Source organism: Ictidomys tridecemlineatus, chromosome 6 (assembly GCF_052094955.1).
Source record: "Ictidomys tridecemlineatus isolate mIctTri1 chromosome 6, mIctTri1.hap1, whole genome shotgun sequence".
NCBI classification, from domain to species: domain Eukaryota; kingdom Metazoa; phylum Chordata; class Mammalia; order Rodentia; family Sciuridae; genus Ictidomys; species Ictidomys tridecemlineatus.
Window position 1 is genome coordinate 57,184,180 of NC_135482.1, and position 12,821 is coordinate 57,197,000.

Genomic DNA, 12,821 nt, shown 5'->3' on the forward strand with positions numbered 1-12,821 from the left:
ACACCCCAGGCTTTGGCTTTATACGCTTCTTAGCGTTCTCCACAGCACAGGCAGGGAACCGGTACAAACTGTACGACAGAATGCCCACCCAAAGGAACCGAAATAAACACGAAAAAAACGATTTGAATTCTTCAGCTAAAACAGAAGGGATGATTTATTGTACACGCGTTACACTGGCCACAACTGAGAAACGAGTTAGTCCAGAATGCCAAAGGTCCCGGGCAAAGGACCAACAGGGGATGTTAAAAGCAAGGTGGGTCTTCTCTCAGTGGTGATCTTGGCGACGAGGTGGCGATGTAAGTTCTTAAATCCGAGACAAAATGTGGACAGTAGGAGGCAGTCCAACTTGTACCAACGTCCCCGGCCCCTGGCATTCCGTATCTCTACTCCTTTGGCCTCCACGGTGCACAAGCTAGTTTACTTGGACCTCTGCCTCATCTTTCTTCTTTTGCGCTTCAGCCTGAAAAGGAGACACAAGAATACATCTGCCCACACACAAAGTTGTTTTTCCTTCCCACATTAAAATTTACTGAATACATGGCCTAATAAAGTCAACAAGCATCAAAGCGTCCTGCGTTCAGTCCCTGGTTTCGCCAAGGCAATGCTCTGTAACATTTTTCTCCCGCAGTTTTCTTCAAGTTTTACATTTAAACCAAATGTTCCTAGGCGACTTTTTTCAAGGTGAATCGCCTACCATCCTCACCCTGGGCTGATTATGTTAACATACCTGCGCATTCGCTTCTTCCTCCACTAGAAAGTCACAAGAGGCATAAGGAGGGGAAAAAAGAGAATGTCTTATTAAAAGGTTTAAGTAAGGCTTTTAGTCCACTATTTAGAATCGGATAGGTTCCTCACAAAATATTAAAGCCTGGTCACAACAATCATATCAGTATTAGACACATTTACATTTGCATGAAGCTCCAATTCTGCGTTTGTCTACACTTGCCCTACCCAGGACTTCGCTGTCTTCTGCTTCTCCTCCAAACTATGCTGCCTTCTCCCACCATCTCTTTGGCACTTTTGAGAACCCAGCAATTGGAAATTATGGCGGACTTTCCTTGCCAACTCCTACCTCCCCAAGTTCCCTGGTAGGGACCGCTCACCTTGGCTCTCATGGCGCAGAGGTTTCTACAGGGAAAGAGAAATAGGCTAGAGTTAGTTTGCTGTGATGATGGTAAATATAGAGCTCAGATGTTAACGGATTGTACGCGGAATCCGGACAAACATCACTAACACTCACCCAAGAAGATGGCGCTAAGGCCGAGAGAGCGCCAAAGTTCCGCTTGCAGCTATTTAATGGAGCGACAGTAGTCGTCACTTCCGCCGGCCGGCCCTTCCCCTAGAGGTGGGGCTCCCCAATGAAAGCAACAATGGCTTTCTTCCGCCCTCAGTTAGGTGATCCAGCGGTTCTCTTGGGTAGCAGGGTGTTTTGAATGGGAGTTACCAGTTTCCCCCTCCCCAGCCATTTTTGAGGACTTCGTATTATTTCAGCGTGGACATCTATTTCCAATACAAGACCGAGACATGCAGACGGGAAAAAGATAATGGCTTCCGCCTTCCCTCATTGCTTCTTGGGAGTTGCAGTATCTTAGCGAAGTCCTCCATTTTATTATGGAATGGTGGGAGCTGTACACTAAAAATTTCTGATGTATTTTACTGGTTTGTTTTATTTTCTAAGGTAATTTGCTGCAGGGAAATTTGAAATAGGAACTTGCAGGTTCTTAAGAACATGGAAGGATGTAAAGTGGGGAGTCAGGAGGCTAAAAAGAGACCCTTATCACTCACTGTTTGAGGTACGTCAGCCTTTTTCTACAACTCCAAGAATGAAATGGCTGAGTGGTCTTGTGGTCTTTCCCCGACAAGGCCAGAGATAGAATGTCACTAGAGACTCCTGGTCACAACGCATAATTTGTACAGAAAACTGTTAGGGTTGTTTTTAATTTTCGAGATTGGGGATTGAACCGAAGGGCACTCTACACCTGAGTTACATCCCCCAGCCCTTTTTATTTTTTATTTTGAGACGGTTCAAATTGCCATGGATCCTCAAAATTTGCAGTCCTCCTGCCTTAGCCTCCGGAGTCCTGAATTACAGTCAAGGGAATGCAAGATTAGCTAACATCTTTAGGGAAAATATGACATTTGATGTTAAAGAACCTTAATCTTATGATACAGTCAGATACACTGAAAACAACCTCAAAGATTTGGATACAGAGTACTTAAGGATAAAAAAGAACCCTTAGCCAAACAAGGCATTTTACCACTTAAAATAGTGTAAGATTTTTGTGTCTATAATTTCTTCTTCTTTTGAGCAGTTTCCCAAGGTTTTTAAAACTAAGGGTTCTTGTTCCACATGTTTAGATAGTTCTAAAATTGTCGCAAAAAAAAGAATGAAACTTTTTAAAATAAAATAAAATCCTAGCAATTATATCAGATCCATCAGGATTGCCAACTAGTCTATAAACTCTGAGGGGAAATGTCACTTTTTTTTGCCCATTCTTCCTCAGTACTGGGGATTGAACCCAGGGGCATTCTGCCACCAAATCAAACCCCTCACCCAGCTCTATTTTATTTATTTATTTAGTGGTGTTGGGGATTGAACTCAGGCAGGGCCTTGTGCTTGGTTCTATTTTATTTATTTAGTGGTGTTGGGGATTGAACCCAGGCAGGGCCTTGTGCTTGTAAGGCAAGCACTCCACCAACTAAGCTATATCCCTAGCCCTTATTTTTTTTAAAATTTTATTTATTTATTTATTTATTTTTTTGAGACAGGATCTTCCTAATTGCTTAGGGCCTCTTAAATTCAAGGCTGGCCTTGAATTTGCAATCCTATCTCAGCCTGCTGGGTTATAGGTGTATACCACCATGCCTGGCCCTTTTTAAAAATTTGAGACAGGGTCTCACTAAATTGACTGCCTTGAACTCAAATCCTCATGCTTCTGTCTCCCAAGTGGCAGGGACTGCAGGTATGTACCTCCATCCCTGGCTTTTAACTACTTTTTAAAACATTTATCATAGCAAAACTAAAAGTAGAGAGATTTCTCACAATGGCACAAACCTGTAATCCCAACTACTCAAGAGGCTAAGATGAATCATAAGCTTGAGGCCAGCCTGGGCCATTTAGCAAGACCCTGTCTCAAAAAAATAAAAGAGCTAGGGTATAACAGTGATATAATGCCCCTATGTCCCATCCCCAGTACCTCAAAAAATTTATTTCCTCTACCTTATTCCCTGCCCTCACAGTCAGAGTCACCCTCCTTATCAACATCCCCAGTGATATGTTACAACTGACAATCTACATTCACACCAACACCCATAGAACCACTACTTCAGACTAATAGGGTTCACTTTTGGTGATGTACGTTCTAAGAGTTTAGATAAATACAGTATTGTTTTGGTTTTGGTACTAAGAATTGAACTCAGAGGCAGCTAACCACTGAGGCACACCTTCCAGCCATCTTTGTATTTTGTTTACAGACAGGATCTCAGTTTCTTAGAGCCTCGCTAAATTGGTGAGGCTGGGTTTCCTGAGCTGCTGGGATTACAGGAGAGTGCCACCATGCCTAGCCAAATGTTTTTTGTAGTATACATTAATTGTCCTAGTCCTGAACAAATGACAGCAATGAAGGATGCTTCTGCTTCAGAAAATCAAATCACAACCAAAATGCCAGATTTGTTATCTTCAAAGAATCTAGGATTCATGTAAACCCACTATCCCCAATCAATCCTTGTTTCAGAAAGGTACAGTGTAGCATTATAGAAAAACTTCCAAGTTAATCATCACTGCCTGGACTTACACTCTTCCTACCTTTGTTAAAATAAGAGCAACATACAAAGGCACATTATGAGCAAATCCAAATTTATTTTAATGCTATATCACCTTCAATGTGTTTAAAAACCTCATAAGTTAGTGGGAGCCCCGATTCCCGGGACAGCATGCCAGAGGTACTGAAATGTCATCTTTCTCTATAAACCCCCAGCAATTCATCCAATCCAAGTCCATAGCTTCAGAAAGCCAGGAGTTCTCTTCAGTCTACTCCTCTGGTTCCAGGTATTTCTTTCAGGGGAGGGAGGTCAAAATATTTCAAACAGGGAATAAAACCACAGTTGAACTTCCAGCTTAGGTTTTTTGTAAATGGAGGAGCAAGGAAGGCCCCACTGACTCCAGAGAAAAGGACAGGTGAGATGGTTTATTTCTTTACAGTTTTGTCAAGGGTGGGGGGGTGAGCCTGAAGAACAAAAACAACTAAAAAGATTTACAAATGGGAATCCATTTGATAGATGGGAATCTCTTCAGAAATGGAGACTTCAACTTCTAAACATGGGAAGGGCCTGACTAGACAACCTGGATCAGATGAGGAATCTGCTACATATGAATAAAAAACAATCTGAAGAACAGCTCCTCTTAATTTTGAGAGCAGATAAAATACTTGGGGAGAGTGAGAAATCAGACAGAAAAGCCCAAGATGGATAAGAAAATGTTGACATCAGAATGGTATAAAATATTTCAGCTGAGTTTTTAGTGGTGGTGGCTAATTTAGCCTCCTCCCCGTTCACAAACCTTGATCAAGCATAGTAGAAAAGGCTAGAAAGAGGGCTTGAAGACGATGAATTTTGACTCCTGATTTTATTATTCAATTTCTTTCTTTCTTTCTTTTTTTTTTTTCAATTTAAAGTAGTCTTCAGTGGCTGGGAAGCCTGGCCTCCCAAAACCAGAGTCAGTTGGAGCTGGTTGTTGTTGGAAGGGGGTGGGCAGGGGGACTGGGATGAGGGCAGGGAGACCCTGCTCTGCTGGCGGTCCTAGGTGGAGAAGATGAACTGCACTTCACAGAGCCTGGGGTGTAGTGGGAAGGGGATGAGGCTGGAGCAGCAAGATGGGGATATGGGACCCACCTCAGTCCCCAGCTTCATTCTCTTCTAATGTTTCCCCACTGGTGGCATTTTCTGCAGTCTTGGAGGCCTACATTTCAAGAAAAGGAGAAGACGACACATCAGTTTCTAAATACTTCAGGAATAGTTTCTGGGGGGACCAAAACTAAAAACATCTTGATTCTCTCCATCAAGGCTAAGAGGAGTGATATCAGGATATGCAGAAATCTATACTCCACCAAGACACAGGAAGGTAGAATAAAGAGTACTCAGGTTCCCCTGCCAGAAGAGGACGATCAGAACACACCTTCTTTTTCTTTTTTTTCTGGGTTTTCCGACTTGCAGAACTCTGCAGGAGGGCCTAAAAAACAGAACAAAGAAGGCAACAATTTTTGAGGAAACAGCGTTCTAGCACTGCAGCACTTCTCAAGGTTTCATCACAGGACAAGTGCCACATGTTCATCACTCTCCATTCCACACTAACCTTAAGCTCTGCATCCTGGACCTCCATCTCAGACTTATAGAGGTCAGGCTCAAAGGGACCACTGGTTATCCGCATGGGGCCATTGGGCATGAGCAGAACTGTAAATTTAAACTGGGCAACAAATTCACCTATGAGGAAAATGAAGATTATTTCGATAAAACATTCCTTTGTCAATCTAGCTCTTTTGTGAAGCTATGGGAAAAGGATGCCATATAATCAGGGGCTCCAAAGTGAAAATCTCATCTCAGAACTCACCCTCCTTCTCATAGAGAACATTAAATGGTTGCAGCAGCTCATGTTTGGCACATTCTACCACACCCATCCGAGCCTTCTTCTCATCTTCAAATGCTCTAGGTAGGGAAAAATGGAATTCAGAGATTTCCTCACTCCCCACCAAAAGATGGCTTTCTTTTTTTGGTGGTGCTGGTGCTAGGGATTACACACAGGGCCTCACATGTATTAGGCAAGTGCTCTACCATTGAGTTATACCCCTAGCCCCATTTTGCTCATGTTTTTGGATCATGCCTACCCTCAGGCAGAAATCATGTTTAGGATTGCTTTTATATTACCTTCAATGAGTAGACAGGGAGAGAATGGAAGAGAGGGAGCTAGTATATGCATGCACCAGCTACAAGTCTGGGCAGGAGGGAAGAGGAAGGGAAGGATATAGGAAGGAAAAGTGTTCCTGAGTACAGGGTCTGAGTCAGAATGGTTTCAAGTCCTGTTTTTACTAAAAGCAGTACCTTAAAGTAAATGGCATGGCATCAAAACGCCTTTCCACCTCACTGAAAAAGGCACGTGAAGTTTTCATTTTCAGGCCATACTGTTTAGAGGGGTCTCGTTTGTAAATGGTGGTTCTCTGTCCCGCATCCTTGGCCTAAAAGAGTTAAGTCAGGTCACATTTGTTCTGGTGAACATACCCTCAGCCAGCCATCCCTTCTGGTAACTCTGCTACTCTCCTCACCTTGCCCTCTCCTGAGCTGACGAGAACATCCACAGCATATACTTCATGTACCTCAAATTCGGCCTTTTCATGGTCCTTCCTAAAATGAATAGAGAAAAAGGGAACGGTTGAGAAGAATAAGTAGCTTCTAAATTTGGGGTTGAAGGTGGATATGATTAAGTTGGAATTATGGAAAAAAGCTTAGTGACTACTCCGGTATGGCAGACAGTGAAGAGAGGGGTTGGTACCTACTTCTGTTGGTCTGTGGGATTCTGAATGATGGTTTTCTCTCCATCGATGACATGCTGCTTCAACTGGTGTGACAGCATACCTGTGGACAGGACAAGGCCCGTGGTACCAGCTATCCAGAATTAAAAAGGATTCCAAATCCACCCATTTTTGACAATGTAAGCAATGTGCCTGGTTATGGAAACAGGGCACTGAGGTTTCTGGCTTAGACTGAGCTAAAGCCAGGATGGATCCTTAAGGGAGCAAAATCCCTAAGTCTGCTAAACCACTCATTCTTAGACCCTCAACCCTGTTATCTGAGGTCTCACCTTCTATTGGCGTGCAATTAAATGAATGGGCAACTTTGTTCCAGGCTTCTGTCACTTGGGTGTTCTAGAAGTACAAGATCAAATAAAAGGTAAGATATCAGGGGCTAATAAGTTCTCTATCACAAGAACAAGAAGCATAAAAGTTGGAGTTCTAATATCCTTCAAGTGCCAACAAGTCCCATTCATTGGTTTTTCATTTTATCATCCCTAGGCTAAAAATCTTATATTTACCTATTATTCTACGAAATACTTTCACAAAAATGATCTAATTGAGAACAATTCTCAAAGGGGAAAAGGACAGAACTATATCTATACAGAAGATGAGGAAACTGAGGCTTAGAAAGATTGACTGACTTGCCCAAGGTTAAACAAGGAAGGACCTTCCTTAACAGGAAGAACCTGATCTAAACCTGGGTTTTTCTGTGTGAAGTCCAGTTTTTATTCCTTTATGCCAGTCATTTTATCTGTTGAAAGGGGACAGCAAGACCTTTTTTCTTCTTTACCTCTTTCACATGTGATCTGATCCTCACCTAAGCTACTAATTTAGACCCCCTCACACCAAATCCATTCTCACAACTCTGCAAACAAGACAAAATTGTATTTTTCCCATTTCACAGATGAGGAAATTTGAGTTCAAGATTATTTTAATCAATAAGAGTTGGTGATAGGGTAAAGAACCCATCTGATTTCAGATAAAAGTAGCCACAATACCATCTTCCTATGAAAATATATCACATATAAATATGTAAAATAAAACTAACACCTAATTCAGAAGTTTACTATACACGCAGCAGAGTTTAAAGGGTTCTATAACAACTCTAAAGCTAGATATCATTATAAGGAAATTAAACAGTAGGAAAAAATGCAATTAAATGATGATGAAGTACAAATTAATTAAAAATGTGAGGAAAAAAAGCACAAAGAAAGAAATTTTTAAAGATAATGCTGGGGCAGGAGTAGCAGCTCAGTGATAGAGTGCTTACATAGCATGTGTAAAGTACTGGGTTGGATGCCCAGTACCCAAAAAAAGTGGGGAGGGGAACCCAATGCTTTTAAGTATTAAATGGGTCTCTGGAAATATCTCTATTGATAACCTAACATGTTTAATTCTGTTAGTTCATGAGAACTTTTATCATTCCCAGACTTCCTAATATCGTCTTGCAAAACGCATTGAATAGCCGGGCATGGTGGCACATGCCTGTAATCCCAGCTGCTTGGGAGGCTAAGGCAGGAGGATCAAGAGTTCAAAGCCAGTCACAACAAAAGTGAGGTGCTAAGCAACTCAGTAAGACCCTGTCTCTAAATAAAAATACAAAATAGGGCTGGGGATGTGGATCAGTGATTGAGTGAACTTAAAGTACAGAATAAATTTTGGCCTCTCTTTGACATCAGTGTATTGGTACTATTGTCTCTTTCCTATTATTTTTATGACTTTTATAAGCTTTTAAGTTGGGGTTTTAAAAAATTTGTTTTGCTGTTAGCTATATACCTCTTATTTTTGAGAAAGATGCACATATAAACAAGAAAGGACCACTATAGGCTGGCTCCATATATCCATATATGGGCTCATATATCTCCAGATATTGTCTGTGATAGGCACTCATAGTTAAACTGCTGTTTAGTATCAAGCACTTTAGTTACTGCCTCTCTTCTTTAAGAAATTCCATTGCAAGATACAATTAAAAAAAAAAAAAGATACAATTCCACACATAGTAGCTATAGATGTCTAATGCATCTTTGGTTCCATCAAGGTTTGAGTTAAGAGAAAACACCTTACCTGGTTTCCAGGTTTGACCAGGCGCAGGGCAGCTTCAGCACAAAGGTGAGCTGCCTTAATGACATCTGCTTTCCGTCCTGTTACTTGGGTCCCCTGTAGATAAGGAAATATAAACAAACAGTGATTTCCTGAAAAGCTTGCTAATGCAGCTGGCTATTTAGCTAATATATTTCTGTACTTATATACAAGGCCAACCAATAAACATGTGAAAAAAATCCTTTTTCTAGGCACTGTCAAAATTGATGTGGTACTAGAAGATGGGGATAAAAGGCAAATGATAATACATCTCCCCACCAAGACTGAGTAGAGTTCAAGAACAGGGCACCTACCTCAGCTACACCAACCACAAAAGTATGAGCCACATTAGCAATGAAGCCATCCACATGGACCCCAAGGTCACTGAAAGGCAAGAGCAGAGCACTGCATTGGAACTGGCACTATGTAAATGCTTAGGGAAAAAACAAATACTCTAGAATGGTTTAACCTTACATTTTTACCAAGTCACCTTCCTTGAGAATATAGTCCTGGTCACTCTTCAAAGGGGAGAAGTGACATACACAGTTATTTACCGAAATGCTGGTAGGAAAGGCAATACCTGTAAAAAGAATCACCAGCCTTACTATCTTGCTCTCTTTCCAGAGCCCTGTTGCCCTTTAGAAAAATGAAAAGTTCTTTGTTTTTTAGTTTTTTTTTCCAGGGACTTGCTTAAGCTCAGTAAGTTTGGATTGGGTAGGAAATGCTATCCTACCCGGCACTCCAAATTTTCAAATACCTCAAACATAACTGGGGTGGGGATCACACAATTACAATGGATAAAAAAAAACCAGAGGACCAAATAAGGGTCAAACTTGGAAAATTAGGGAGGGAATCTTTTTTTTTTTTTTCCTTACCTTTCTTCATTTCCTTTTCTTTCTTAAAGATTTTCCCTGTTTCTTCCATAATCATGTTATCGCCTTTCTCACATAGGCTCAGTACCGACACACCTGGACTGGATGCTTCCACCAAAGATCGAAGTACCCCTGGGGACACAATACCACCATCTCAGCTGTGCATATATTTATTATCTAGTTACCACCCAAGCTGGACTCAAAAATTTTAATACTCCCTAGTGTCACTGTCCTGACGTTGAAGGAGAAAACAATTCTTGACTCTTGGAATCTATCTACTTACAATCTCTAATTTCTACCTTCTTTTCCTAAAAATGGAAAAAGCCAACACTCCTTTTTCTCCCTCACATTATGTGACAACTGGGTATATGTAATCTGTCTCCTTAGGCAAGGCCTCAAACTTTCCAAAGATCCCTTTGTGTGTTAAGATAGAATTATGAAGTTCATCGGGCTCTTGCCAAGGTACCCCACATACATGCCAAGCAGATTAGAAGAAATTTATAGGCATCAGAGGCAATGGGAAGGTAGACAGAATTGCTGACTCGAAGCTGATGCACTGTTAAATGTTACCTTCTTCTCTCCTTGTCACTCTAATTAGGTGTTAGTAATCGAAATTATATGTAGACTTTTTCTTCATAAATAAGTATATAAGCCAAGAGGACTTAATCTAAGGATCCTGAGCTCCAGGGGGGCTCATGGGCTATTACTTTCAGTAGATATCAAAGAGGTATGCGATCTCAATTTCAAAATTGGTATCTGAGATCACCAGTGCTTCAAATTATGCATTGCAAGAAAGAGGAAAAACTTCTTTTTTCAGATTTAAACCATGAGTATCAACACTAAAAACACATCAAAAAGGAGTCTGTACATTTCCTATTATCATCCATCCTGAAATTTAGGTTTGATTTTGAGAGAATTTTAATATTTATTTTTTAGTTTTCGGCGGACACAACATCTTTGTTTGTATGTGGTGCTGAGGGTCGAACCCTGGCTGCACACATGCCAGGCGCGAGAGCGCTACGGCTTGAGCCACATTTCCAGCCCCTTAGGTTTGATTTTTGAGATCTGTTTTGATGATTGTTTGGAAGCCATAAAACCTGAAATTTTCAGCCACAGGACTAAAAGCATTCCAGATATCTCCTCCCAACTATCTTTACTGTCAAATTACTTAAAAAGTTCAAGGATAAGCAGTTTCTATCTCCCTAAGTGGGTTTTAAGTTTTAAAAGTGGAATTAGAAAGAGAGAAAACAGAAAGTTGAGACATCTGTCCAGAGTAGCAGGCAACTCCTAAGAAAACAAATGGAATAAAGACAACTTATGACAATTCTATAATCAGTCTCCCCTTTTCTAGTACTGTTCACAAACTTGCCTAGTTGGAAGGAGAGCAGAACCTCAAAACACTGTCAAGTCCCTGAGAACAATCAAATTTAAAGGCTAAGGCCATCTGCACAGATTGGAGCGATGGTAGATATGAATAACTTCCAGAAAAGCAGACATTATCTCCAGGAGTTGTGTCAGAAGGTCCAGGAGTGCCTTCCAACGGTCCCCAGAGCTAAACCTAGGGTAAAAGGGGGCCCCCACCAGGGTAAAAGCCGAAGTAAAGAAGGAAAGGCTCTAGTAAAGCACGTGGTGGAAGCTGGTGTCAGGGACTGTAGCAGAGGAAGAGAGAAGACAGCGACTCGCATGGGGTCTGAGCAACACGTGCCGGCTCGGCTCCTGACCGCCGGGAACCGCAACAAAACAGAGTGCTTCTGACGCCAGCAGCTGGGCGCTTCCTTTTGGAAGTGGCCTCGCTGCTGCCAGAACCAGAGAAGGCTGAGAACAGGAATGAAGGGTGAGGGGCTGTAAAGGACGCGCCTTGCCTCCTTCCAACGGCCTAGAGTCTGGGCCTGCCGGGGGGCCCCTCTCTGCTCTCCTCCCGGACGCAGGCCCGCACCTCCAGACTCCAGCCCAGGCCTGGCCACTGCGTCCCCGGCGCGACACCGGGTCTTCCCACCACGCCACCCCCCGCGGGCCGGTGCGCGCCCCTCGGTAGCTCACTCCGCAAGACCCAGCCGCTCCAGCCCCTTTGGGGATAGACCGGCACCTCTCCCTCTCAGTCTCGACTCCCAGACCCCTGAGGCCGCACTCACGGTTGGCGATGTCGCCCCCCATCTTATACTTGGTCACGACCAGGTCCTCGGCGATAGTTTGCTCCTGCTGCTCGTCCTCGCCCGACATCTTCTTACTACCACCACCAATGCAGCCTCCTTTCCCCTGAGCCGCCTCCTGTCTCCCTTCACGGCCGCACGCAGTGGCCAAAGCCTCCTCGATCCGCGAGCAGAGCGCGAGCAAGCAAGGGAGCGGGCGGGCAAGCGGCGAGAGCGAGAAGCTGCGAGCGCGCGGGTAGAGGCGCAGAGCACGCTGGGACAACGAGTCCAGCCTTCCGCCAGCCTCCAGCTGCCCTCGTGCACAGGAGAACTACAACTCCCAACCTTCCCCTCGCGCCCCTCCGCCAGGCCCTGGGGCCTTGCCCTCCCAGGGCCTCGCACGCCGGAATCGCCGGGCACGCTGGGAAGGGTCAGGCTCCGGCGGGAAGGCGGAGCCGTTGGGGAGCATGAAGGAAAGCGTGGTCTCTCCGGGAAAAAACCACATCCACCCGAGCGCTGAGCCGGAGCCCGTAACAGAAGGAGGCGGGCTGAGGAAGTAGGGGCGGAGCTACCCGGGGAATGGGTTTAGAGTCGGTAGGGGCAGGGTGGAGCCGAGGTGGATGGGCAATGTCTACACCTAGGGCGGGGAGCCTGGCCGCGCAGCCTTGGATCCCTGGATCTACAGGCGCAACCGGCCCAGCCAGTCTAATCGTCCTCGAACGCTGGGGAGGAGCACAGCGGACGTGGAAGGACAAGGAAGGGTGCTGAGAGCAGGGACTGGGCAGCGAGGCCAACTTGGGCAACCAGACTCCGAGGGATTGTCTATTTACTATGTCCTCCCTACGCTGAGGCTCCAGACTCCCACAGAAGATGGCATTTATTATTCCAACAATAGCCTTTGATGGAACACCTCAGGGAAATGTTCAAGAAGAGAGATTTGTTCACTCTAAAGAGAACTGTTCTGAAGTATCCGAGGTTTCATTATTACACTTGCGAAGGAGAAAGCCCATCTATAAAGCTTTTTCTAACTTTCTTAAGCATGCGGTTTTTTGTTTTGTTATTCCTAGTTGTTGCCTGTGTAATGAGTCCTAGTAAAAACCCTTAAAAAAAAAAAAAAGACTGTCCTCTATGATTGCTTTAAAGGAATACAAATAAAAATGGTATTGGAGAAAGTTGGA

General features: G+C 43.6%; 1 protein-coding gene and 1 long non-coding RNA gene across 2 annotated transcripts; one reads left to right on the forward strand and one right to left on the reverse strand.

Annotated features, from left to right (window-relative positions):
- Positions 1-121: 121 nt before the first annotated feature.
- Positions 122-11,877, reverse strand: Pa2g4 (proliferation-associated 2G4). Its single transcript, XM_005335620.4, has 16 exons — positions 11,647-11,877; positions 9,518-9,646; positions 9,117-9,222; positions 8,957-9,026; positions 8,628-8,720; positions 6,851-6,914; positions 6,546-6,624; positions 6,315-6,393; positions 6,094-6,227; positions 5,606-5,700; positions 5,351-5,478; positions 5,174-5,227; positions 1,241-4,957; positions 1,073-1,128; positions 728-750; positions 122-460 (listed from the first exon to the last, which is right to left on the reverse strand). The coding sequence occupies exons 1-13, from the start codon at positions 11,732-11,734 to the stop codon at positions 4,892-4,894; spliced, it is 1,185 nt and encodes a 394-aa protein (XP_005335677.1). The 5' UTR covers positions 11,735-11,877; the 3' UTR covers positions 122-460; positions 728-750; positions 1,073-1,128; positions 1,241-4,891.
- A 133-nt stretch (positions 11,878-12,010) lies between these two features.
- LOC144378651 (uncharacterized) lies at positions 12,011-12,680 on the forward strand. Its single transcript, XR_013440565.1, has 2 exons — positions 12,011-12,199; positions 12,285-12,680. It is a non-coding gene; the product is annotated as an uncharacterized LOC144378651 (long non-coding RNA).
- The last annotated feature ends 141 nt before the right edge of the window (positions 12,681-12,821 follow it).